Source organism: Pseudophryne corroboree, chromosome 1 (assembly GCF_028390025.1).
Source record: "Pseudophryne corroboree isolate aPseCor3 chromosome 1, aPseCor3.hap2, whole genome shotgun sequence".
NCBI lineage: Eukaryota > Metazoa > Chordata > Amphibia > Anura > Myobatrachidae > Pseudophryne > Pseudophryne corroboree.
In genome coordinates, this window is record NC_086444.1 from 661,152,652 (window position 1) to 661,180,074 (window position 27,423).

The following is a 27,423-nucleotide window of genomic DNA, read 5'->3' on the forward strand; positions in this document are numbered from 1 at the left end:
TATAGCAAGGCACCCTGTTAGAACACTATTACAATGGAAGAGCTGGAGTCTTGCGTCAGATCATGTGATGTGGTGGCTCCAAGACACTGATAGTATAGTAGCAGTTATCTCAGTGACCTCACCATCACTTGCTACACCCCCAGGGCTCAAGGTCAGCTTTTCCAGTGCAAGACTGCAGTAAGAGGACTGGAGAAGGATCCAGAAAGAAAACACAGGAAGATGACCAAACAACACACCTCTTCAAACTAACTGTTCCCACTGTGAGCTTAACTAAAGTGAAGGGGAGACGAAGGAATAATAGGTTGGGAGCATGAAATAAGATGGGAGTGAGGAACATCATAGTGACGGGTATGAGTTGTGGGGATGTTATTAATACAGTCTGAAGGGGAAGAAGAGGGATGGGGATTATAATGAATACCAGCGGTAATGATTGGTGGAGGGATTGATGAATTAGAGGGAAGGAGATGGAATCACAGGAAGAGAGGTGGTGGTGCTGTGGGGGAAATATGTTATAATAAGATTTTACTCACCGGTAAATCTATTTCTCGTAGTCCGTAGTGGATGCTGGGACTCCGTAAGGACCATGGGGAATAGCGGCTCCGCAGGAGACTGGGCACAACTAAGAAAGCTTTAGGACTAACTGGTGTGCACTGGCTCCTCCCACTATGACCCTCCTCCAGACCTCAGTTAGGATACTGTGCCCGGAAGAGCTGACACAATAAGGAAGGATTTTGAATCCCGGGTAAGACTCATACCAGCCACACCAATCACACCGTATAACTCGTGATATTATACCCAGTTAACAGTATGAACATAACAGAGCCTCTCAACAGATGGCTCAACAATAACCCTTTAGTTAACAATAACTATATACAAGCATTGCAGACAGTCCGCACTTGGGACGGGCGCCCAGCATCCACTACGGACTACGAGAAATAGATTTACCGGTGAGTAAAATCTTATTTTCTCTAACGTCCTAAGTGGATGCTGGGACTCCGTAAGGACCATGGGGATTATACCAAAGCTCCCAAACGGGCGGGAGAGTTCGGATGACTCTGCAGCACCGAATGAGAGAACTCAAGGTCCTCCTCAGCCAGGGTATCAAATTTGTAGAATTTTGCAAACGTGTTTGCCCCTGACCAAGTAGCAGCTCGGCAAAGTTGTAAAGCCGAGACCCCTCGGGCAGCCGCCCAAGAAGAGCCCACTTTCCTCGTGGAATGGGCTTTTACAGATTTAGGCTGCGGCAGGCCAGCCGCAGAATGCGCAAGCTGAATTGTGCTACAAATCCAGCGAGCAATAGTCTGCTTCGAAGCAGGAGCACCCAGTTTGTTGGGTGCATACAGGATAAATAGCGAGTCAGTCTTTCTGACTCCAGCCGTCCTGGAAACATAAATTTTGAAGGCCCTGACTACGTCCAGTAACTTGGAGTCCTCCAAGTCCCTAGTAGCCGCAGGCACAACAATAGGTTGGTTCAAGTGAAAAGGTGATACCACCTTAGGGAGAAACTGGGGACGAGTCCTCAATTCTGCCCTATCCATATGGAAAATCAAATAGGGGCTTTTACATGACAAAGCCGCCAATTCTGACACTCGCCTAGCCGAAGCCAAGGCCAAAAGCATGACCATTTTCCACGTGAGATATTTTAACTCCACGGTTTTAAGTGGCTCAAACCAATGTGACTTCAGGAAACCCAACACCACGTTGAGGTCCCACGGTGCCACTGGAGGCGCAAAAGGAGGCTGAATATGCAGCACTCCCTTAACAAATGTCTGAACTTCAGGCAGTGAAGCCAGTTCTTTTTGGAAGAAAATCGACAGAGCCGAAATCTGGACCTTAATGGAACCCAGTTTTAGGCCCATAGTCACCCCTGACTGTAGGAAGTGCAGAAATCGACCCAGCTGAAATTCCTCCGTTGGGGCCTTCCTGGCCTCACACTACGCAACATATTTTCGCCATATGCGGTGATAATGTTGTACGGTTACATATTTTCTAGCTTTAATGAGCGTAGGAATGACTTCCTCCAGAATACCCTTTTCTTTTAGGATCCGGTGTTCAACCGCCATGCCGTCAAACGCAGCCGCGGTAAGTCTTGGAACAGACAGGGTCCCTGCAGCAGCCTGCTGAGGAAGTCTGCTTCCCAGTTGTCCACTCCCGGAATGAACACTGCTGACAGTGCTAACACGTGACTTTCCGCCCATCGGAGAATCCTTGTGGCTTCTGCCATCGCCGTCCTGCTTCTTGTGCCGCCCTGTCGGTTTACATGGGCGACTGCCATGATGTTGTCTGACTGGATCAGAACCGGCTGGTTTTGAAGCAGGGGTTTTGCCTGACTTAGGGCATTGTAAATTGCCCTTAGTTCCAGAACATTTATGTGTAGGGAAGTCTCCTGACCAAAGTCCTTGGAAGTTTCTTCCCTGTGTGACTGCCCCCCAGCCTCGAAGGCTGGCATCCGTGGTCACCAGGACCCAGTCCTGTATGCCGAATCTGCGGCCCTCTTTGAGATGAGCCTCCCTGCCTGAGTGAGTTGTTGGCAAGGCAGATTTGAGGAAACGGCGGGGGGGAAATGTCTCGAATTCCAGCCTGTACCCCTGAGATACCACTTGAAGGATCCAGGGATCTACTTGTGAGCGAGCCCACTGATTGCTGAAGTTTTTGAGACGGGCCCCCACCGTACCTGGCTCCGCCTGTTGAGCCCCAGCGTCATGCGGCGGACTTAGACGAAGAAGCGGGGGAGGACTTTTGTTCCTGGGAACTGGCTGTATGCTGCAGCTTTTTTCCCCTACCTCTGCCTCTGGGCAGAAAGGACGCGCCTCTACCCCGCCTGCTCTTTTGGGGACGAAAGGACTGTACCTGATAATACGGTGCTTTCTTTGGTTGTGAGGGGACATGTGGTAAAAATGCTGACTTCCCAGCCGTTGCTGTGGACACTAGGTCTGAAAGACCATCCCCGAACAACTCCTCACCCTTATAAGGCAAAACTTCCATGTGCCTTTTAGAATCTGCATCACCTGTCCACTGCCGAGTCCATAACCCTCTCCTGGCAGAAATGGACAGTGCACTTATTTTAGATGCCAGCCGGCAAATATCCCTCTGTGCATCTCTCATGTATAAGACAGCGTCTTTAATATGCTCTATGTTTAGCAATATAGTGTCCCTGTCTAGGGTGTCAATGTTTTCTGACAGGGAATCTGACCACGCAGCTGCAGCACTGCCCATCCATGCTGAAGCAATAGCTGGTCTCAGTATAATACCAGTGTGTGTATATATAGCCTTCAGGAGAGCCTCCTGCTTTCTATCAGCAGGTTCCTTTAGGGCAGCCGTATCCGGAGACGGTAGTGCCACCTTTTTTTATAAGCATGTAAGCGCTTTATCCACCTTAGGGGGTGTTTCCCAACGTGACCTATCCTCTGGCGGGAAAGGGTACGCCATTAGTAACTTTTTAGAAATTACCAATTTTTTATCTGGGCAAGCCCACGCTACTTCACACACTTCATTTAATTCTTCAGAAGGGGGAAAAACTACTGGGAGTTTTTTCTCTCCAAACATAATACCCTTTTTTGTGGTACCTGGGGTCACATCAGAAATGTGTAAAACATTTTTCATTGCCTCAATCATGTAACGAGTGGCCCTATTGGACATTACATTAGTCTCTTCGTCGTCGACACTGGTATCAGTATCCGTGTCGACATCTGTGTCTGCCATCTGAGGTAGCGGGCGTTTTAGAGCCCCTGATGGCCTTTGAGACGTCTGGGCAGGCACGAGCTGAGAAGCCGGCTATCCCGCATTTGGCATGTCATCAAATTTTTTATGTAAGGAGTCGACACTTTCACGTGATTCCTTCCACAAGTCCATCCACTCAGGTGTCTGCCTTGCAGGGGGTGACAACACATTTATAGGCATCTGCTCCGCCTCCACATAAGCCTCCTCATCAAACATGTCGACACAGCCGTACCGACACACCGCACACACACAGGGAATGCTCTGACAGGAGACAGGACCCCACAAAGCCCTTTGGGGAGACAGAGAGAGAGTATGCCAGCACACACCAGAGCGCTATATAATACAGGGATTAACTAAATTATATCCCCTTATAGCTGCTATATATGTATATTGCGCCTAAATTTAGTGCCCCCCCCTTTCTTTTTTACCCTTCTGTAGTGTAGACTGCAGGGGAGAGCCAGGGAGCTTCCTTCCAGCGGAGCTGTGAGGGAGAAATGGCGCCAGTGTGCTGAGGGAGATAGCTCCGCCCCTTTTTCGGCTGACTTTTCTCCCGCTTTTTTATGGATTCTGGCAGGGTATTTATCACATATATAGCCTCTGGGGCTATATATTGTGATGATTTTGCCAGGCAAGGTGTTTATATTGCTGCTCAGGGCGCCCCCCCAGCGCCCTGCACCCATCAGTGACCGCAGTGTGAGGTGTGCAAGAGGAGCAATGGCGCACAGCTGCAGTGCTGTGCGCTACCTTGTTGAAGACAGGAGTCTTCTGCCGCCGATTTTCCAGATCACTTCTTGCTTCTGGCTCTGTAAGGGGGCCGGCGGCGCGGCTCCGGGACCGAACATCAATGGCCGGTTCCATGCGGTCGATCCCTCTGGAGCTAATGGTGTCCAGTAGCCTAAGAAGCCCAAGCTACCACCAGTTAGGTAGGTTCGCTTCTTCTCCCCTTAGTCCCTCGCTGCAGTGAGTCTGTTGCCAGCAGATCTCACTGTAAAATAAAAAACCTAAAATATACTTTCTCTCTAGGAGCTCAGGAGAGCCCCTAGTGTGCATCCAGCTCAGCCGGGCACAAGATTCTAACTGAGGTCTGGAGGAGGGTCATAGTGGGAGGAGCCAGTGCACACCAGTTAGTCCTAAAGCTTTCTTAGTTGTGCCCAGTCTCCTGCGGAGCCGCTATTCCCCATGGTCCTTACGGAGTCCCAGCATCCACTTAGGACGTTAGAGAAAGTGGTATGTGCATTTTATAGAAAATCAAACACTTGAAAACATCAAAGTACATTTTGAATAAAATGGAGACATTTTATTTGATAATTGTATAAGATAAATGTATTTATTGCTTTAACAATGTAATAAGTGTGCTTGCCATGTAGTGAAGAAGCTGGTGGAGGGTATTTGTTCAATATGGGTTCAATATGGGTTCACTTCTTATTAACCTTTGTTACTTAGGACAGGTGAGACTAAAATGGAGTCCTCCAGTATAGCTGCTATTGCTCAGGCCTGTGGGGTAAAGAAGATGTCATGCTGGGGGGAACGCCAGACTTTTGCCAGTCTGATAGAACTTGAACAATATTGCAAAGGAAAATTGGTAAACATTGCAGTAACCACTAGCAGTAACCACTAAGCAGACAGACGTACATTATTACATGCCCTGGAATTTGCGCTCTGCTAAAAGAGAAAAAAAATTGAAAAGATATAGTATGTGACCGCATCTGCTGCAGCTCAATAAAGGTCCAAGACAGCTCAGCGGGTTCAGTCAGAAGCTGGGGAGAAGCTCAGCAGAGGACCAAGTGTGGGCTTTTTGTGTGCTACAGAATGTCTGTGACAGAGAGTCAGATGAAGATAGTACTGCATCCTGTTCTTGAAGAGAGGGGGTAGTGATTGGCTGAGAGGAGGGAATGTCAGAAATACAAGAACTGTAACTGTGCATTTGTATTACCTGCTAGACAGAAATATGGTAAGTGTCCTAGCAGCCCCGATTAATAGCTAAGTGTTCTTTTAAGTATTTTATTGTTAAGAAAGATAATTATGTTCACCCTTTGCATTTTCTAGGTCAAGACCACTTATTAATGCCGAAATGTTAGGCAGTAATCAAAAGGCCTTTTCCATTGAGTGTATTCCAGTGTTAGACAGATAGACAGACAGAAATAAAATACAGGTTGAGTATCCCTTATCCAAGATGCTTGGGACCAGAGGTATTTTGGATCTCGGATGTTTCCGAATTTTGGAATAATTGCATACCATAATGAGATATCAGGGTGATGGGACCTAAGTCTAAGCACAGAATGAATTTATGTTACATATACACCTTATACACACAGCCTGAAGGTCATTTTAGCCAATATTTTTAACAACTTTGTGCATTAAACAAAGTGTGTGTACATACACACAATTCATTTATGTTTCATGTACACCCTATACACCCTACACCCGCACAGCCTGAAAGTAATTTAATACAATATTTTTAATAACTTTGTGTATTAAACAAAGTTTGAGTACATTGAGCCATCAGAAAACAAAGATTTCACTATCTCAGTCTCACTCAAAAAATTCTGTATTTCGGAATATTTGGATATGGGATACTCAACCTGTAATAGAAATACAACTAGCACCTAGGCCTACATGTGTACGGAATCTTAATTTTCTCTTAGCTAAGATACTTCAAAAAAAGTATTTTGCTGCTAGTGTTCAAGTAAATTTATGCTATTTCTTAGTTTGCAATGTGTTTTCAAACAGTGACACCAATGATATAACCACATAATTGTCATATATAAATTACATTAATGCCTTTGGCGTTCAACAATGCTTTTTTACCATTTTAACATTGCTATGTATTGCTTTCCCTTGACTTATTATACTACATGTATATTTAACTAAAGTGTTCAAAATGGCATCAATCTGAATACACAGGATATGCTATTTTCCTGTTTCATTTCTTCTTTACTGTTGTTTTTTTTAACCTTCCGCCAAATACTGATATTTTCAGAGATCAGAGAAAACTTTCTTCAAAATTCAAGGGGTGGTGTTCATGGTTTGTGTGTACATGGAAGGGATGTTCTGTTATTATTGTTCAGTGTAAGCCAATAAGGAAATCTGCTCTTACCCTTCTAGGCACAATCATTGAAACAGGCTCGATAATTCCTTTAACAGTGATCAGTCTGTAGAACCTAAACACTTCACACGAAGATACATCAAGACCCCTCTTTGGCAAAACACCTGTAAAACATTTAGACCATGGTACATTGTAATTACTTTGTAAAATATGCTCCTCTCATTAAATTGTGGGAATTTATGCGCCCCTTCTCTATGATAAACCCCATAATCAGATACATTAAAAGTTGCACACATATACTTCATGGGAGTAAAGTGTATAAGATTAAGACGACCCAGAGTAAGTGGATTGTACTGGTACTTTCTTGTAAAACTCCCCAGTTTGGATTGCATTTCATTTTGTGTATCTCAAATTTATATTTTTGAATGTTCCAAAAATGTTCATGTTGAAATAAAATATCTTTATGACTTTAATTTAGTGATGTACTAACAATTGTATGAGGTATGTCTATTAAATAACTTAAATAAATGTGCTCCCATTTCTTACTTTAAATATTTTCAAAATGAAAAAAAAAATTATAATTTTTATCACATGGTGTTCCTATTAATGATGTTATTTGCATATAGATGACCCTCAAATACAATAAATGGGATTTCTGTACTTCCATTAAATCCTTATATCTGTCCCATGGGGGACACAGGAATACAGGTATAAATAAGGTAAGCATAGGCACTTTTAAATTTACCTTCATTGCCTTCTGTGAACGTCTGTACTTAGCTAATAAAACCATAAGAACAGAGTGTCCATTGTCTTCCACTGGACTCAGAGAAAAGGATTTACGAGAAATACAAAATTCCTGATTTTGGTTTAATCCATCACAGTATTGAGGATGTCCCAAAGCTGTCCCTAAGAGAGGTTACACTCAGCAGTCTCTGGATGTAAAAGTATTGCATATGTAGAATGTTGTGAAAATGTGTACCAAAGACCAGAGGATCCCCACTGCACATCTGCTCAGCCAAGGCCCCATGCCATGTTGCCCAAGAACCCCCCACTGATCTGATGTTATGTGCCCTCCAATTTTTAGAAACTGGTTGTCTGTCCCACTATGAGCCTCATTAATTATCAAAGTAATTCACACGGTAATGAACTGATTATATACTGACCTACTCTGTACAATTTAAAAAAGACCAACAAAACATGTGTCCTTTCACAATTCCCAGATCCAATGGACTTAGATACTTAATGACCCTACAATTTTTCAATTTAAGGCTGGACTACTGATTTAGATGGGGCTTGGGAGACAAACTTGATTTGAAAGTCATCGTCATCATAAACATATGTCCTCACTCCTAAGGTTATATTTACTAAGGCACAGGTTTTTAGAAGTGGAGATGTTGCCCATATCAACCAGATTCTACTTATAATTTATCTAGAACCTGTTAGAAGATAATAGCTAGAATCTGACTGGTTACTATGGGCAACATCTCCACTTCTAAAAACCCGAACATAGTAAATATATCCCCTAGTGTTCCAAATATAGGCCAATATTGACTTCCAATTAACTGACTGTTGATTTTACCAAGCTGGAGTGACTTTATCAAAATACTTTCCACTGGGTTATGCCTTCTTTAAGGTTCAAGAAAGAGATACATAAAATAATGGAAGGGTGAAGGGCTCAAGAAGAGGGACAGAACTAGTGAAATTATTGTATCTAATGTCTCACCTGAAAAAAATTGTAAAATGTTTTGGAGGGCATAGACAAGACTAATTTTGAGAAGGCTATAAGAGAGTCAGAAAATATATTACATAAGGTGAGTATGCCACAATAAGACCAGTGGGACAACACCAGATTGGGAATTAAGTGAGCAAGGCTCTATAAAGTGAGATTAGCAGATCGGAAAAGGAATGGGTAAAAGGACTGTTATGGTAGACTTACCATAGTTAACACTCTTTCTGAGAGGTACATTGGGTTGCACAGGGAAACAGTGGGGTGTAGAGTGGATCTTGATCCAGAGGCACCAACAGGCTAAAGCTTTAGGCTGTCCCAGGATGCACTGGGGCCTCCTCTATAACCACGCCTCCAGGCACTGGGAGCTCAGGTTTGTTAACCAGTCCAATGCAGGAGCAGGCAAGAGAGAAGGCACATGTTAGTCATAGAACCACATTCTCACGACAGGAGAAGGTACCAGCGGCTAATGCCATACACACCCATAGAAGCTAGGTGCGTCAGGGTGGGCGCCCTGTGGAACCCAATGTACCTCGCAGAAAGTGTTAACCACGGTAAGTCTACCATAACACTCCTTTTCTGCAGCAAGGTACACTGGTTTCCACAGGGAAACATCGGGGATGTCCTAAAGCAGTTCCTGAAGGGAGGGGATGCGCCATAGCGGATACAAGATCCGGCGTCCAAAGGAAGCATCCTGGGAAGTGAAGGTATCAAAGGCATAGAACCTAAGAGACGTGTTCACTAAGGACCACATTGCCACTTTGCACATTGTACTGCGGACGTGCCACGGCGGGCCACCCAAGAAGGTCCAACACACAGAGTAGAATGGGCTTTAATAGCAGCAGGAGCTGGGAGTCCAGCCTGCGCATAAGCTTGTGCAATCACCATTCTAATCCATCTGGCCAAGGTTTGCTTATTCGCAGGCCAGCCACGTTCGTGGAGACCAAACAGGACAAAAAGGGCATCTGACCTCCTGATAGAGTCAGTCCTCTCCACATAGATATGGAGAGCCCTAACCAAATCCAAAGAATGTTCTTTGGGAAACAAATCCGAAGAGATAAAGGCCGGTACCACAATCTCTTGGTTACGGTGAAAAGATGACACCACCTTAGGCAAATAACCTGATCGAGTTTGTAGAACTGCCTGGTCACAGTGAAATCTCAAAAAGGGTGGACGACAGGACAAAACCCCTAAGTCTGACACCCGTCTTGCAGAGGCATTAGCCAGCAAGAACAGGACCATGGCCTTGAGCCATTTAAAGTCCACTGATTCAAGATGTTCAAATGGAGACTCTTGCAGGGCATGTAGTACACCAGCCATATCCCATGGAGCCACAGACCACAGGAGGGATGCAGGGAGGCTGAATTTGCAGGACACCCTGTGTGAATGTATGAACGTCAGGTATAGATGCAATTTTTATCTGAAACCAGACCGACAAGGCAAATATGTGAACCTTGAGGGAGCCAGACGAAGGCCTAAATCCAGGCCTCGTTGCAGAAAAGCCAAATTCTGGAAGTTGTGAATCTATATGCATTATAATGCTTATCAGCACACCAGGTGAAGTAAGAAGTCCAGACTGTCACGATCCGGGTATCTGGACGCCATTACTTACCCTTCAGATGCCTCCTAAGGCGGGCTCAGCGTTCCAGGACCGGATTCCGCTGTTCCTGAGTTTCCACATACAGAGTGGTCTTTTCATCAGCCGCGGCCTCCGCTGTGCCCGCGTGGTTAAATGTGCATCTATCAGCCTGGCGTCTCCTGTCTCCGGTGGCCGGCGCCGCCATTACTGTTTCCCAGACCACATGGATTACAAACCAAACTTCCCTCCAAGTGTCTGCATGGGCGCAGCCATCTTGGATTCTGTCATCTGATCATTTCCACCAATCTGCTGTCTGTGTTGTTGATTTGCATAATTGCCTAGCCAACCCCTTCCTTGCTGCAGGTATAAGTAAGCTGTACCTGAGCAAGGAAGACGTCAGTGCTTTGGTTGTCAAACCTAGTTCCTGTTTGTCTCTCTTCTATGATTGTCTTCCAGGTTCCAGCTCCTGTCTCAAGACTTCCACCATAGAGACCCGCACCAGCATTCCACCTGCGGTGTAGCCTGACTCTCCAATCCATTGTGGATTCATCTGTTTCCAGCTACAACACTACCTGCTTCCAGCCTCAGCTTCCAGCAGAGTACAGCTTCCCTTAAAGGGCCGGTGTCCTTTCTACACTTTACCACTCTCCACCGGAATTATTATTTCTCCGCTCTCAAGTTCTACATTTCAGTTCACATTTCATCGCTCCCAAAGTTCATTTATTATTTAACTGGTTCCAGCCAGTATCCACTCCGTGCTAACAACAGTCTGGTTCCAGCCAGTATCCACAGCAGCTGTTTTACCTTCAGCAACCCAGCTCTTCCTGGAACACCAGCTGGTATAATCCTGGGTTATCTCCATTGCTACAGCCGGGCCTGGTAAGGACTTTCCATCTAGAAGATCATAAGAACTATCTCACACTACCAGTGCCCTGTGGCTCCTGCCATGCTGTAGTACTCAGGAACTGTATTTATTCTTTGCTGACTTTTACGTTTTCTTTTATTGCTGCTGTGATGCGGAGTTGTCATAATAAACATCATTGACTTTTATCTAAGTTGTCGTGGTCACGCCTTCGGGCAGTTATTATTCATGTTACTTACATGTCCAGGGGTCTGATACAACCTCCCAGGTTCCGGTACATCTCAGCCCCTACAACTGAGGCTGCCTCCCGTCAGCTCAGGCCCTCAGTTGTGACAGTAAGCACTGACCTAATGAATCCAGCCGGAGACCAGGATCAAGCGGCCAGGCCGATGCAAGAACTGGCAGCCCGACTAGAACATCAGGAGGCTGCACAGGGCCACATCATCCGCTGTCTCCAGGATCTCTCTACTCGGCTGGATGGGATTCAGACAACTCTCCGTGGATCAGGCGCGTCTGGTGCGTCAACCACAGTGACTCCAGCTATAACCCCACCCACCTTACCCATTTCTGCTCCACGTCTTCATCTTCCAACGCCAGCAAAATTTGACGGATCTCCAAGATTCTGCAGGGGATTTCTCAACCAGTGTGAGATTCAGTTTGAGCTACAACCTGGCAATTTTCCCAGTGACCGTACAAAAATTGCCTACATTATTTCTCTTCTCAGTGGCTCAGCCCTTGATTGGGCATCACCGTTATGGGAGAGGTCCGACACCCTGCTATCTTCTTACACTGCATTTGTGTCAACATTCAGGCGCATCTTCGACGAGCCAGGCCGGGTAACTTCAGCTTCGTCTGAGATTCTCCGTTTACGCCAGGAATCACGTACTGTAGGACAATATCTTATACAGTTCCAGATCCTGGCATCCGAACTGGCATGGAACGACGAGGCCCTGTATGCTGCATTCTGGCATGGTTTATCCGAGCGTATTAAAGATGAGTTAGCTACCAGAGACTTACCCTCCAAGTTAGATGAGCTAATCTCACTTTGTACGAAAGTTGACTTGCGTTTCAGAGAGAGAGCAACTGAGCGTGGAAGATCATCTGCTCCAAAATCTTCTACTCCTCCTCCTCGCCAACTGTCACCAACTACAGATGAACCCATGCAAATTGGCCGTTCCCGTTTAACTCCTGCTGAGCGCCGAAGACGTCTCTCCGAGTTTCTCTGTCTGTATTGTGCAGCTCCGTCTCACACCATTAATGCCTGTCCCAAACGTCCGGGAAACTCCAAATCCTAGCTCGCCAAGGAGAGGGCCGGCTAGGAGTAATGATCTCCTCTCCATCTCCTCAAGATTGTAACCTCCCAGTCTCGCTTCAAGTTGCTCAACGTTATCAGAACGTCATTGCCCTCCTGGATTCCGGAGCAGCTGGGAACTTTATTGCTGAAGCCTATGTTAAACGGTGGTCCCTACCCACCGAGAGACTTCCTTCGTCCTTTTCCTTAACTGCTGTGGATGGCAGTAAAATTTTTGATACAGTTATTTCTCTAAGGACTCTACCAGTTCGTCTGAGAGTGGGAGTTCTTCATTCCGAACTTATTTCATTTTTAGTGATTCCAAGAGCCACACATCCTGTGGTCCTGGGCCTTCCATGGCTCCGTCTTCACAATCCTACAATTGATTGGACGACTACGCAAATCCTGGCATGGGGTTCCTCCTGTACTAAGACATGTTTGTTTAAAGTGTTGCCTGTCTGTTCTTCCTCCCCCAGGTCGTCTGATGTTCCACCTCCTCCATATCAAGATTTCACGGATGTGTTCAGTAAAGCTTCTGCTGATATCCTTCCTCCTCATAGAGAATGGGACTGCCCGATTGATCTCGTTCCAGGGAAGGTTCCACCTCGAGGCCGAACTTATCCGTTGTCTCTCCCCGAGACACATTCTATGGAGGAATACATTAAAGAGAACCTAGCAAAGGGGTTCATTCGACCTTCTTCTTCTCCAGCCGGCGCAGGCTTCTTTTTTGTAAAGAAGAAAGATGGTGGTCTGCGGCCGTGCATCGACTACAGAGGTTTGAACGACATTACCATCAAGAACCGCTATCCTTTACCCCTGATTACTGAGCTCTTTGACAGAGTTAGCGGAGCTACCATCTTTACAAAGCTGGACCTGAGAGGTGCATACAATCTCATCCGGATCCGTGAGGGTGACGAGTGGAAGACCGCATTTAACACCCGTGACGGACATTATGAGTACCTCGTCATGCCCTTCGGATTGAGCAATGCTCCAGCTGTCTTCCAGCATTTCGTCAATGAGATCTTCAGAGACATTCTATACCGTCATGTCGTGGTCTATCTAGATGATATCCTCATTTTTGCCAACGATTTAGAGGAACATCGTTTCTGGGTAAAGGAGGTTCTGTCCCGTCTCCGTGTCAATCATCTCTACTGCAAATTAGAGAAATGCGTCTTTGAAGTCAAGTCCATTCCGTTTCTAGGGTACATTGTGTCCGGTTCCGGACTAGAGATGGATCCTGAGAAACTACAAGCAATCCAGAATTGGCCGGTACCCTTAACCCTCAAAGGGGTCCAGAGGTTCTTAGGGTTCGCCAATTATTACCGAAAGTTTATACGAGACTTTTCCACCATTGTGGCGCCTATTACTGCTTTCACCAAGAAGGGTGCTAACCCGTCCAAGTGGTCTGAAGAAGCCATGCAAGCTTTTCATCTTTTAAAACAGAGGTTCATCTCTGCACCTGTCCTGAAACAGCCTGACATCGACTCTCCTTTCATCTTAGAGGTGGATGCCTCCTCCGTTGGAGTAGGAGCGGTGTTATCTCAGAGGGCTAAAGATGGTCATTTACATCCTTGCAGTTTCTTCTCACGGAAGTTCTCCCCAGCGGAGCGCAACTATGCCATTGGCGACCAGGAGTTGCTAGCCATCAAGCTCGCTCTAGAGGAGTGGAGATATTTGTTGGAGGGAGCTTCTCATTCAATCACCATCCTTACAGACCACAAGAACCTTCTATATCTAAAAGGCGCACAATGTCTCAACCCTCGTCAGGCCAGATGGGCACTTTTCTTTTCCAGGTTCGACTTTAAACTCCAGTTCTGTCCGGGCTCTCAGAATCGCAAGGCCGATGCCCTTTCCCGCTCATGGGAGCAAGAAAATGAGTCAGAGTCTTCAGACAAGCATCCTATTATAAATCCGTTGGCATTCTCCACGGTAGGGATGGACTCTACGCCCCCATCAGGGAAAAGTTTTGTGAAGCCGACACTAAGGAAGAAGCTCATGCATTGGGCCCATGCTTCCCGTTTTGCCGGACATACAGGTATCCAAAAAACCCTGGAGTTTATCTCTAGGTCCTATTGGTGGCCAACTCTGAAAAAGGACGTTTTGGAGTTTATTGCATCTTGCCCAAAGTGTGCTCAACATAAAGTATCCCGCCAGTCGCCTGCGGGGCAACTGGTTCCACTATCTGTTCCCCGTCGACCATGGACCCATTTGTCGATGGATTTTATTACAGATTTGCCCATGTGCAACAAGTTCAATACCATCTGGGTGGTAGTTGACCGGTTCACCAAGATGGCACACTTCATTCCTCTCACCGGTCTTCCGTCAGCTTCCAAGTTGGCTCAAGTATTCATACAAGAGATCTTCCGACTCCACGGTCTTCCAGAAGAAATTATCTCAGATCGAGGAGTTCAATTCACAGCCAAATTCTGGCGAAGTTTATGTCAAGTCCTCCAAGTCAAGTTAAAGTTTTCCACGGCTTACCATCCTCAGACCAATGGTCAAACTGAGAGGGTGAATTAGGACTTGGAGGCCTTCCTCCGCATCTATGTGTCCTCCTCTCAAGATGACTGGGTTCAATTACTTCCCTGGGCCGAGTTCTGTCATAACAACCAGTATCATTCTTCATCTTCTTCAACACCATTCTTCACCAACTTTGGATTCCACCCTAAAGTCCCTGAGTTCCAACCGCTTCCAGCAACTTCTGTTCCCGCAGTGGATATCACCTTGCATCAGTTTGCCAATATCTGGAAGAGCGTACGATCAGCTCTGCTCAAGGCATCGTTCAGGTACAAGAAGTTTGCGGATAAGAAGCGTCGAGCAGTTCCTGCTCTCAAGGTGGGTGATCGGGTATGGTTATCCACGAAGAATTTGAGGTTAAGAGTTCCCAGTATGAAGTTTGCACCTCGCTACATCGGTCCTTTCAAAATTGATCAAGTCATCAATCCTGTTGCTTACAGACTCCAGTTACCTCCCTTCTTAAAAATACCCAGGACATTCCATGTTTCCCTGTTGAAACCGCTAATCTTGAATCGGTTTCATTCCTCACTTCCACCAACTCCGAAAGTCCAAACTCAACGAGGCGTTGAGTATGAAGTGGCCAAGATCCTGGACTCACGTCACCGTTACGGTCAACTTCAGTATCTCATTGACTGGAAGGGCTATGGTCCTGAAGAACGCTCTTGGACCAATGCCTCTGACGTCCATGCTCCTGCCTTGGTCCGAAATTTCCACGCAAAGTTTCCTTTAAAGCCTAAGAAGTGTCCTGGGGCCACTCCTAAAGGGGGGGGTGCTGTCACGATCCGGGTATCTGGACGCCATTACTTACCCTTCAGATGCCTCCTAAGGCGGGCTCAGCGTTCCAGGACCGGATTCCGCTGTTCCTGAGTTTCCACATACAGAGTGGTCTTTTCATCAGCCGCGGCCTCCGCTGTGCCCGCGTGGTTAAATGTGCATCTATCAGCCTGGCGTCTCCTGTCTCCGGTGGCCGGCGCCGCCATTACTGTTTCCCAGACCACATGGATTACAAACCAAACTTCCCTCCAAGTGTCTGCATGGGCGCAGCCATCTTGGATTCTGTCATCTGATCATTTCCACCAATCTGCTGTCTGTGTTGTTGATTTGCATAATTGCCTAGCCAACCCCTTCCTTGCTGCAGGTATAAGTAAGCTGTACCTGAGCAAGGAAGACGTCAGTGCTTTGGTTGTCAAACCTAGTTCCTGTTTGTCTCTCTTCTATGATTGTCTTCCAGGTTCCAGCTCCTGTCTCAAGACTTCCACCATAGAGACCCGCACCAGCATTCCACCTGCGGTGTAGCCTGACTCTCCAAACCATTGTGGATTCATCTGTTTCCAGCTACAACACTACCTGCTTCCAGCCTCAGCTTCCAGCAGAGTACAGCTTCCCTTAAAGGGCCGGTGTCCTTTCTACACTTTACCACTCTCCACCGGAATTATTATTTCTCCGCTCTCAAGTTCTACATTTCAGTTCACATTTCATCGCTCCCAAAGTTCATTTATTATTTAACTGGTTCCAGCCAGTATCCACTCCGTGCTAACAACAGTCTGGTTCCAGCCAGTATCCACAGCAGCTGTTTTACCTTCAGCAACCCAGCTCTTCCTGGAACACCAGCTGGTATAATCCTGGGTTATCTCCATTGCTACAGCCGGGCCTGGTAAGGACTTTCCATCTAGAAGATCATAAGAACTATCTCACACTACCAGTGCCCTGTGGCTCCTGCCATGCTGTAGTACTCAGGAACTGTATTTATTCTTTGCTGACTTTTACGTTTTCTTTTATTGCTGCTGTGATGCGGAGTTGTCATAATAAACATCATTGACTTTTATCTAAGTTGTCGTGGTCACGCCTTCGGGCAGTTATTATTCATGTTACTTACATGTCCAGGGGTCTGATACAACCTCCCAGGTTCCGGTACATCTCAGCCCCTACAACTGAGGCTGCCTCCCGTCAGCTCAGGCCCTCAGTTGTGACACAGACCCAGTAATAAATCCGGTCAGATGCCGGTTTGCGGGCCTTCAACATAGTTTGGATAAACGCCTCGAAGAATCCTTTGGCCCTCAGGAGTGACAGCCCTGTACAAGGAGGTCTGGGCTCTGAGGAAGTAGAAGGGGATTATTTGTCTACAGACCTTGTAGGTCTGAGAACCAATGCCGTCTGGGCCACACTGGAGTGACTAGAAGTAGTACTTCCTCCTTCTTATTTGAACTGCCGTAGGACCCTGGGGAGGAGTGACACTGGAGGGAACACGTAGGGCAGCCGAAAGTTCCATGGCACCGCCAGTGAGTTCACGAATGCTCCTTGAGGATCCCTGGTTCTTGATCCGAAGACCAGAACCTTGTATTATGTAGAGATGCCATGAGGTCTACTAACAGTAGGCCTCACCTGTACACTAGGAGCTGAAAGACTTCTGGATGAAGACTCCACTCTCCGGCGTGCATGTCCTGGCGACTGAGGAAGTCCACTTCCCAGTTCAGGAATCCCGGAATGAACACTACCAATATGGCTGAAAGATGGCGTTCCACCCAACAAAGGATTTTTGACACTTCCATCATTGCCATGCAGCATCGAGTGCCGCCTTGATGGTTTATGTAAGCCACCATGGTGGCTTTATCTGACTCGACTTGAACAGGCCTGTTCTGTACTAGAGGCAGGGCGAGAGATAGTGTATTGAACACAGCCCCCAGCTCCAGAACGTTTATCAGATTCCTCTATGGTCCAGCGACCCTGAAAGAGTGTTGCTCCAACAACTCTCCCAGTCCCCTTATACTGGCATCCATTGTCAGCAGGACCAAGTCGGGAATCCAGAAGGGACGGCCCCTGCTCAATTGCTGGTCCTGGAGCCACCAAGTCAGCGACAGATGAACCTCCGAAGTCAAAGAAACCATGAGATCTGATCCGATGAGGTAGGCCGTCCCACTAAGAAAGGATTAACCTCTGTAGTGGGCGGGAATGAACATGAGCTTACTCTACCATGTCGAAGGCCGACACCATTAGGCCAAGTACTTGAAATAACACTCAGGGGCGATGAAGGAAGCATTGTATCCTGTCCTGAAGCTTCAGGGATTTTTATGGAGACAGAAACAGTCTCTGACTGTGTGTGTCCAGGAGTGCCCCCAGGTGCACCAAGCTCTGAGCTGGGACCAGCGAGGACTTCTTCCAATTGATAAGCTACCCGTAGGTTTGCAGGATGGTTACCGTCAGTTGCAGATGACTGAGGATGATTTCGTGGGAATTTGCCAGAATCAGATCATCCAAATACGGCACGATTCTGACTCCCTGGTGACGGATGACGGCCACGACCTTGTTGAAGATCCGAGGAGCCGTAGCCAGTCCAAATGGCAGAGCCTGGAATTGGTAGTGAAGGTTGCCAATAGCAAACCCAAGAAAACTGCTGATGCGACATGGCAATAGGATTATTCATATATGTATCTTGTATATCCAGAGACACCATATAGTCTCTGGGTTCCATAGCTAGTATAATGGAGCGCAGTGTTTCCATACAAAAACGTATCCAAAGATATGAGATGTAGTATAGGCCGGAAGGACCCATTGAGTTTCGGGACCAGAAACAGGGTCGAGTAATAACCTCTGCCTCTCTGGGACTGAGGTAACGGCAAAATCACTCTTGTACTCAGGAGGGAACTCACCACAGTTTGTGGAATTTGCACCTTTAATGGATCCGAAAGGAGGGCCATAGTGCAAAACTGGTGAGGGGGACATCTCTTGAACGAGACAGCGTACCCGTGAGAGAAAACTTCCAGTACCCATGCGTCTGAAGTGGTCTTTAACCAGACCTGGGCAACTGTAGAAGTCTGCCTCCCACCCTGGGGTCCCCCAGGGGGAGGCCCACCCCGTCATGCAGCAGACTTGTCATGTTTTGAAGCAGGCTGACGGGCTGCCCAGGATTGTTTTGCCTTGGGCTTTGTGGTTTTGGGAGCACGAGATTGTCTTGGGTATGCCTGACCTTTTGCTTTCCCATGAGGCCGAAAGGAATGAAAAGTGGTACCTTTTGCCTTCACACACTTATTTGTCCGTTCTTTCGGTGAAGTGACAGTGGTGACGAGTAGAGTGGACGACACCACGAGGCGGGTGACGTAAGAATCCACCAGTGGTGGAATCTCCCATTTGTTACACAACTCGGCAGAAAGAGGATATCGAGCCAAGGCCCGTTTATGCAGAGGAAATTTCTTTCCTGGATAAGACCAGGGCTTCCACCTGATGTCCGTGGTCAGAACTGGGTATTACAGTTTTAACCACCTTCTGCTGTTTAAACTTATCAGTTTTTTTGCCACATTAGTGGAATCCACATCATAAGTGATTTGTAGGATATGCTTAAGAGCAACCACTCAGTACGATAAAGACAGACAAAGTACAATACCTGCGAATAAATCCGTTATTATGTGACTGAGTACACAGTAGAATATACGTATTGGATAAATACGGTGTCGCATTATATTAGTGGACCCAGACGCACCTAGCCCTTAGGGTACAGAATATACTGACAGTTATATCTAGGAAACACTGAGAGTGAAACCACACAGCAGATACAGGCACACAGTCACAGGCAATGCAGAAATTATTACCACAATAAAGCCGCACTGTATTATACATATATATATATATCACAGCGCGGTCCGTGACCGGAGGATATATCAGAATACTCGTACATTATATTCTGTAAACAGTACACTTTTTCTCAACTAACGCTGTCTGTATCAAGACATGTAGGATACTCAAGTGAATGCAAAGTCACGGCTCTGTATACAGGCGGCTTTACATGGGAGGCTTTGCCTTGCAATCCAAGAGACCAGTTACTGCTGCTATACTGTAAGATGGTGCCCAGTGTCTCTGTGAGGAAATGAGGGAGAATGTGAGGCAGCTCCAGGGCGGGAAATCTGTGAGGAGATGGTGCCCTGGGCCAGGGGAGGGGCTACAGGTCAAGCGCGGGCTCCCCTATGCTGGACTACCACCCCAGGTACTAGCGAGCCTTATTAAATGGGGTGTTAGTACACCCGACCTATACTCACATGCCCTGGTGGTCTAGTGGGGTCCCTGCTCGGTGACCGTGTCCACACCAGCACCGCAACCCGCCTCCCTAGGTCGTGGTTGGAACACGATTTAATGGCGGGTACCGCCTGGGGACCCTCTTACCTCCCCCCCGTGGCAGCCACGTGAACCAGGAGAGCAGTCTGCGACTCTGTGCCTAAGCCGGGACGCCTCCACCACAAGTACCCGGGAACTGAGCCGCAGGAGTATGTGACGCCGCTTGGGAGGTGATGGAGCTGCAGCGCTGAAGTGTCACCCTGACATACAGCGCTGACAGCCCAGAGAAGAAATCTTCTTAGAAAAGCTTTTTCAGGGTGCAGCCCTCCTGTTAGGTGACCTGCTGCTGCAGGCACCATCTCGAAACTGAGCTCTCAGTGCCTCGAGGCGGGGTTATAGAGGTGGCCCCCATGACATCCTGGGACAGCCTAAAGCTTTAGTCTGTTGGTGCCTCTGGATCAAGATACACTCTACACCCCGATGTTTCCCTGTGGAAACCAATGTACCCTGCTGCAGAAAAAAAAAAGTGGTCCCACACAAAGAGTGGGGGTCGCTACAGCTACTGTAGAGTTGTCTGGAGAATGATTCGGGAATGGGCAGGAATCCACGTCTGGGCCTTTATTACTATTCTTTTGCATAAAGTGTATGGTGGTTTCTGACCTCTGCTTACATCCATAGTACAAAGAGTGAGTCTCTAGTTTCAGGGTCAAGATTAGGAAAGGATAGATCAGACAGGAAAATAGAAATAGAAGCAGCTTAGGATCAGGTGTTTGGGCATATGTTTCAGATTATAAAAGACAGGCAATGCTACATCTAAATGATCTGCCAATCCTTTTTCTAGCTAGGTACAGGACGCGCTTTTGCCATTGCAGTAGTATTTTCGGTTTAGCCTTGCTATAATACTTTTTATTAATGGGTTTCTGAAAAAGAAAAATATAGCGTGGAGATTGTTTATGTTTCAGACCCTTACTAATTGCTCCAGCCACCTTTCCCCTGTATTACTGACCTAACCCGAAGCCAAGCTGTGTCTATGGATGACTCCTATAATCATGTATATTGACTAACGAGTGGCCTCAATTTTTCTATGGGAGCTATTTCTAAGTAGTCACATTTGGTACTGGAATTGTGGTGGTCTTAGATAAGTGAGCAATGAGAGAATCCATCTTAGGTAGAAATTTCCATTTTGCTGTATCCTTTCTATGAAGAAGTACAATTAATTGCACTATACCGGAGACACAAAAACTACGTGCGGATCTGGTTGATGCTTCAATCAAAAGATTCTCTAGCTATAGGAAGTGAACCAACTGCTTCCTCTTCTGCTTGGTAAAGAATATGTAGTTCCTCACTACACTGAACATTTAGCATTTGGTGGACAGCTTGCTCTAAATCCTCTCCACTTCATCTGTTGGATTCCTCTCCAGGGCACAAGAAAATATCAGGGTCGGAGCATTTGGCCACCTCAACTACCTCATGTGTGGGAAAATCGGAGTCTGATTTTTCTCTACTGTGAGGTACTGCCAGGAGCTAACATTTACAAGGTTTTATGGTAATGAATTCCAATATCCTCTCAATGAAAGAGTACACTTGAATCAGACCCTGCAATTGAATTGCCAGGTCCTGAGACTAAGAAAATTTCTTTGCTGTAGTCGAAAAGGACCTGACTGTAGAGGAAGAAGGTCCTCATGGCTCCCATGGGAGAGATAGAGAAGGGAAGGGCATTGTTCAAAATAACTGGAATGTGCAGCAAGCTACGTAAGCTCTGCAATAGCCATACAAAGGAGAAGGTGACAGCGCGTCAGCACTGAGCGAAAGCTTCTTTAGCTTCCTTTTGCCTAAAGCAGAGCTGTTATGATAGGCAGTATCTGTACACCCCTTACCCATTCTCCCTGAGCTTGTCCCACCACAGTGGTCAACCTGCAGCAGGAAGCTAAGCTAAGTAGTTATTGCAGAGCCTCCTTGGCCCACTGGAAGCATGGGAGTCCCAGTAACACTCCATGACCAGGTCACACACCCCAAAGTCACATACTCCAAGAAGTGATCCATAGTTGGCAGGAGAAAAGATGCCAATCAAAAAAGTGCAACAAAAGAAAATAAACTGTAGAATAAACTTTAAAATAAAGTTACTGCCACATGCAGCCCTAAACCCAGAAACAAGTTCCAGCAGGCAACTGCCCAGCAACCAATGGGATTATAAAAGGAGAGGATCTTAAACTTTTGAAAATAAGTTTGAAAGTACCAAAAGCTCCTTTTACCCCACTCTATTACTCAAGTGTTCCCGGAGGACAAAACAGAAAAGTGTAATTCACCACCTAGCAAGAAAATTGTTTAGGGTGCTAAATATGATATGGAAATATAAGAAGAGCAAATATTAGGTCCGGATGCAAAGATTAATGCCCAGAGTATAGAATTTCAGTGTAACCCCTTCTTCCGCATTATGGTTTCTACACCCCCACTGCATGTCTTGGATTGAAATACTGGAGGTGGGAATGGGCAGGCGTAACACTGTCGGTGCTGGAACAGCTGCATGGCAAAATATGAAGACAGCAATAGTGAAACTACTATGGCAACTAGAAGTAGAGAACCATGGGTACAATATTCAGAAATGGGAATTTAAATACAAATAGATTTTTCTTTTAGATCTCCTGGTCATGTAGGAACCTTTGTGTGGTTTCTATTGTACAAGGTAATAAACAGTAAGATAGCCCATTGAAAAATAATTTGAGAACATTAATAAATGTACTTTCAAATATGAGCTTATATCTTAGACGAATGCACTATTTTATTTCTTTAGTGGCTGTTAAATCAAGTATTTTGAAGTAGACCAAATAACTCAAACAAACATACCAATCATTTCATAGCTGACAACAACAAAATATATAGTCAGGCTAGATTTGTAACTCGGTCTGTCACTGGACGTTCGAGGTCTATTTTGCTGGATTTATTTTACTGCAGACCTGGTGTTCCTTAATACGGTAGACATTTTCAAGTGTTAAATACACTATAAAGCATTTAGTTTTATATATAGTATACGGAACCATTGATTGAATTACTGTGCCTGATGGACACAATCATGGATGTGTAGTGTTCTACGTGGTTGCAGTCCATTGTGTAAGCCATTAAAATTAAATTTACACTGATCTTCCATCTTTATTCTGGGGCTGTTTTACAACATATTATAGCCACAATCAGGAATCCTCCTGTTTCTGCAATTCAAATATATATTCTTTGATATTACCATATATGAAAGCATGTGTGATTGTGAGCTTAATAGGTCACCCAAATAATACACATTTTCATGCTTAAAGGATGTGTCCATTTTGGACAACCCCCTCTAATTTTAACATGCTTGCTCCATGAATCCATTCACTTCCTTTCAACAGACTGGAATGTGATGCTCATATTAAGATCTATTGAGCAGCACAAGGCAATTTCAGTCCTCTCACACTATAGAATAGAACCACCGACAGCTCCTCACTTCAAGTAATGGAAGGACCTGGGCCTGAACAGGTGGGGGTTGGGCAGATAATATGGACAGTCACAACTCCGATAAATAAATCTGTTTATGTCCTCCAGAGAAAGTAGCCAACCCTTAATGGGTTGGTGTTTCTGATTCATGCAGGAGTACGAAACCACACAGTCAGCGATTGGCTATCAAGACTCCAAGGTAACAGAAATATTCTGTACATTTTGAAGATCATTGTATACAAGCAAAGGGAAATTACCAATTATGTCATAGTAAACCTACAGTGCCTTAAAAATATGTTAGGGCACGATTTATCCGAGTTGGAAAAAGGGATGATTATTGGCTTTCGGGCCAAGAGTGGCAGTATTTCCGAAACAGCGCAGCTTGTGAACTGTTCGTGCGCTGTGGTGTATCGTGACTTGACAAATGGCACCATTGCGAATAACTCCCGTGGAAACTGCGGAGCACCACATGCCATTGATGTGAGAGGTGAACGTCGGTTATAAAGGTGCGTGAGGGCCGGCCGATACACTACAGTGGAGCAGCTCACCGTCAAAATGAACCTGGGGGCTACCAGATATGTGTCTAAAGTGACCGTTCAGCCTGTCTAGCCGCTGTCCGTGCTGCACACGGAGGTTATTCTGGCTATTAGCTGATGGGTATAATAATGTAACTCGACCATTTACCCTTGCAGCAAAACCTGTGCATCAGTTCTTGAGCCTATGATATTATATAGCAACTGAAAATATAATGATGGAATCCAGTTTACTCTGGCAGCTGGACAAATCTGTCTGCCCCAACCAGTCTCACAGTTAAGTAATGGTTATTTGCATTTCACTGTTATTGCTCACACATATCCATATGTTAGAAATAACATAGGCTCTAAAATAGTCAAACGAAAACCAAAACTCACCAATTCCTTTTTGAGGTAAGAGGGATCGATATTCATTCAAGTATTGTAAATAAGGCTTCTGAGAATTGACTTCATAGTATCGAATATTACCCTCTCCCTATGGAACAATTATCCTATTTAGTTTATCATGCAGTTTATCATTTAAATTATGTGCAAATTATGCGTGGCTATAAGCCAACAACACTTACCTTTCCCACTAAATATAGCACATTTGTATCACTGTCAAAAAAGGGGAAGAATAGACCCGAGGAGCCATCCAAATCCTCCTCATGTAAAGGCACAGATAGGTCATCCTGCAATTTAATTCAAACAAAGAAACTTATTTTATGTATGCATTAATATACAATGCTCATATTTCTGATGATTGAAACACGCCTAGATTTTGCAGCTGTACCCAGTGGTGCCAAAAGAGGGGGAGAGGGTACAAATGACCTGGTCCCAGGCCTGATAGAGTGGCCCAGTGGGAGCCCCAGGCCCCCTCCCCCTTCCCTGGCACCAGCTGCAGCTCCTCTCAGCCCAGCACACGCTGCTGTATGCTGGGCTGCAGTGTGGCCATGGAGGCGCTTAAAGTACAGTTTGTTTCAATATTTTTTTTCTAAGGGTGCATGACCACACCTCCTGTGGATAGACCATGCCCACTGAAGGGTACCTGGGCCCAGCCCAGCCCTCTACTGCACTGCATACACCTATACTTAATATACACTTAAACATTCTCTGAACTTAGACATTTTATGGGAAAATCTACTTTTCTGCAGCGGGGTACACTGGGATTCCACAGGGAATAACATCGGGGTTTAGAGTTGGAGCTCAGTTTTAAAGTTGGTGCCTGCATAGGTCACTATCAGGGGGGGGGGGGGGGGGGGGGGGGGGTCTGCGTTAGGCCGCCCTGAAGAAAAGAAGAATAAAGCTTTAGTGAAGATACTTAATGGGCCGCAGCACTTTTAATGTCCAGGGGACATACTGTGCTGCGGCTCCATCACCTCCCCATTGCGGCGCTGTATACTCCCGCGGCCTGGTTCCCGGGTACTTTCAGCGGAGATGCACCGGTATTCTGGCAGACAGCCACTGCACATCTCCAGGATCGCGTGGCTGCAGGACACGGGGAGGCGATAAGAGGGTCCCCCAGGTGGGACCCGCCGGGCTAAATCGCGATCCCGCGCGGTCACCAGGAGATGGACCGCGTGGCTAAGGTGGACACTGTACGGCTCAGGGACCCCACTATATCCACCAAGGCAGACGAAGCGCAGGTCGGTTTTCTTGAAAAATCATTTGATAAAGGCTCCATAAGTACTGGCGGTGAAGTCCAGCGTGAGGGGATAAGGCGCTGAACTGTAGCCCCTCCCCCCAGCTCCGGGTGCCATCTTCCGTAGGTGTTCCCACCCTGGAGCTGCTTTCACTTTCTCCCTCACTCCCTGCAGAGATCTGGCCCCATTTCTATAGCAAGGGCTGCTCTCAACGGGATTGCTGGGCTGATGTCTCCTCTGTAAAGCCGCCTGTCACAGCGCCGTGCTTTTACAGTCACTTGAGTATTCAACATGTCGTTTAGACAGCGTTATTTAAGAACAAGTGTAATTATAACAGAATAGGTGGTACAATTATTCTGTGATATACATCCAGTATTACTGTGCATTGTTATATCTCTCTGCATATACATATCTATTGTTATATGTAATTTGCCTGTCCAGTGCAGTATTATCATTGTGCACTTTATATCTGTATTGTGTTTGTGACTGAGTGTGCCCTATTGCTGCTGTGTGTGTTCATTTAGTGTATCACACCCTTGCTAACACAATATTATGTGCCCTGAGAGGATAAGTGCATCAGGGTCCACATTATTTAGATAGATAGATAGATAGATAGATAGATAGATAGATAGATAGATAGATAGATAGATAGATTGTGACAAGAACACTGGGATAGTGTTTGAGGGCAGGTATGTTTGTCCCAGGTTCTTGTCTTACATGTTTTAGAAAATGAAAACTTCTAGGAAAATGCTTTTGTTTTGTTAGAACCTTTTCAGTTTGCTGGAAAAGCTGGATAAGGGCCCTGAGAGAGAGATAGGGCGAGTTCCAGACATTGGGCCCAGTTCGGATCTTTTGCCTCACAGAGGGCTAATCAGGGCTTTCAGCTGTGCAAGAGCCTTATAGGGCTTCTAGCCTGATTAATGTGGGCAGACTGCCTGGGAAGACTGCAGGATCTCTGTGAGAGAAACATGCTTCCTGATACAAGTGAGCTATACAGTGTTTACTGGAGAACTCTGTGTTTTTGTTTAGTGATAGTTAGGAACATCTTGTGTTTAGTTAGTGCCAGACAGGCAAGGTATTTTCTTTTGGTGTTTGTTTTATTTTCTGTATAATAAAACTGGCTGGGGCCAGTTGTACCAGAAACTGGACTTGAGTGATTCCTCAGCTGCTGCCTGCTGCCATTTACCCCAGGAAACGGCACCTTGTACCCTTACAGTGTTACAACTTGGTGGAGAATGCGAGCATGCCGTTCTGTGCATAAGTGAAAGCAGCAGCTTTGTGAGGCCTGCAGAAAACGGTGGTTTATGCAGATACAGCCCAGTGTGAAGTTACTGAGACTCGCCCTGAGGATTTGATATATGTCCTGGGTGAAAGCAGCTACAAAGCCGCCTGAAAAGTCTGTCGACATGGAGGAACTGCTCAAAGCCTTGCTGCAAGGTACAGCGGCTCAGCAGGAGGCCAACAGACAGCAGCAGGTGGCAATGGAGGAAAATAGGAGACAGCAGCAGGTGGCTATTGATGAACTTTACAGGCAACAGCGTCAGGATAGAGAGGCCTTAACAGAGGTGGTGCAGAGCCTTGCGGCCCGGATTGGAGATATGGCCATCAGTGCTCCGACCAGCTCTAGTTCTATACGGGCCAGTCACTTCCTGCAGAAAATGACAGAGGCTGATGATGTGGAGGCCCACCTGACCACGTTTGAAAGGACTGCCGAGCGTGAGAACTGGCCGAAAGCACAGTGGGCCAGTCTGCTGGCACCTTTTCTGTCAGGTGAGCCCAAAAAGTGTACTTTGATTTAAGCCCTGCTGAGGCTCGGGACTATGATAAACTAAAGACTGAGATCCTGACCCGCCTGGGAGTCACGCTGTCAGTACGAGCACAACGGGTGCCCCATTGGGTGTACGCCATGGAGAAGCCTCCTCGCTCCCAGATGCATGACCTTATTCAGCTAACAAAAAATGGTTACAGCCAGAGACATTAACTGGTCCCCAGATGGTTGAAAGAGTTGTCATGGACCGC

At 46.2% G+C, this 27,423-nt stretch overlaps 1 protein-coding gene across 3 annotated transcripts in view; it reads right to left on the reverse strand.

The window, feature by feature from the left end:
- CORO2A (coronin 2A) overlaps positions 1 to 27,423 on the reverse strand; it is a 435,475-nt gene that overhangs the window by 48,454 nt on the left and 359,598 nt on the right. For all 3 annotated transcript variants that reach the window (XM_063914669.1, XM_063914671.1, XM_063914670.1), the window contains exons 7-9: positions 24,349 to 24,453; positions 24,161 to 24,257; positions 6,818 to 6,930 (exon numbers count right to left, since the gene is read on the reverse strand). In XM_063914669.1, coding sequence (XP_063770739.1) covers positions 6,818 to 6,930; positions 24,161 to 24,257; positions 24,349 to 24,453 — 315 coding nt within the window. The remainder of the gene's footprint in view (positions 1 to 6,817; positions 6,931 to 24,160; positions 24,258 to 24,348; positions 24,454 to 27,423) is intronic.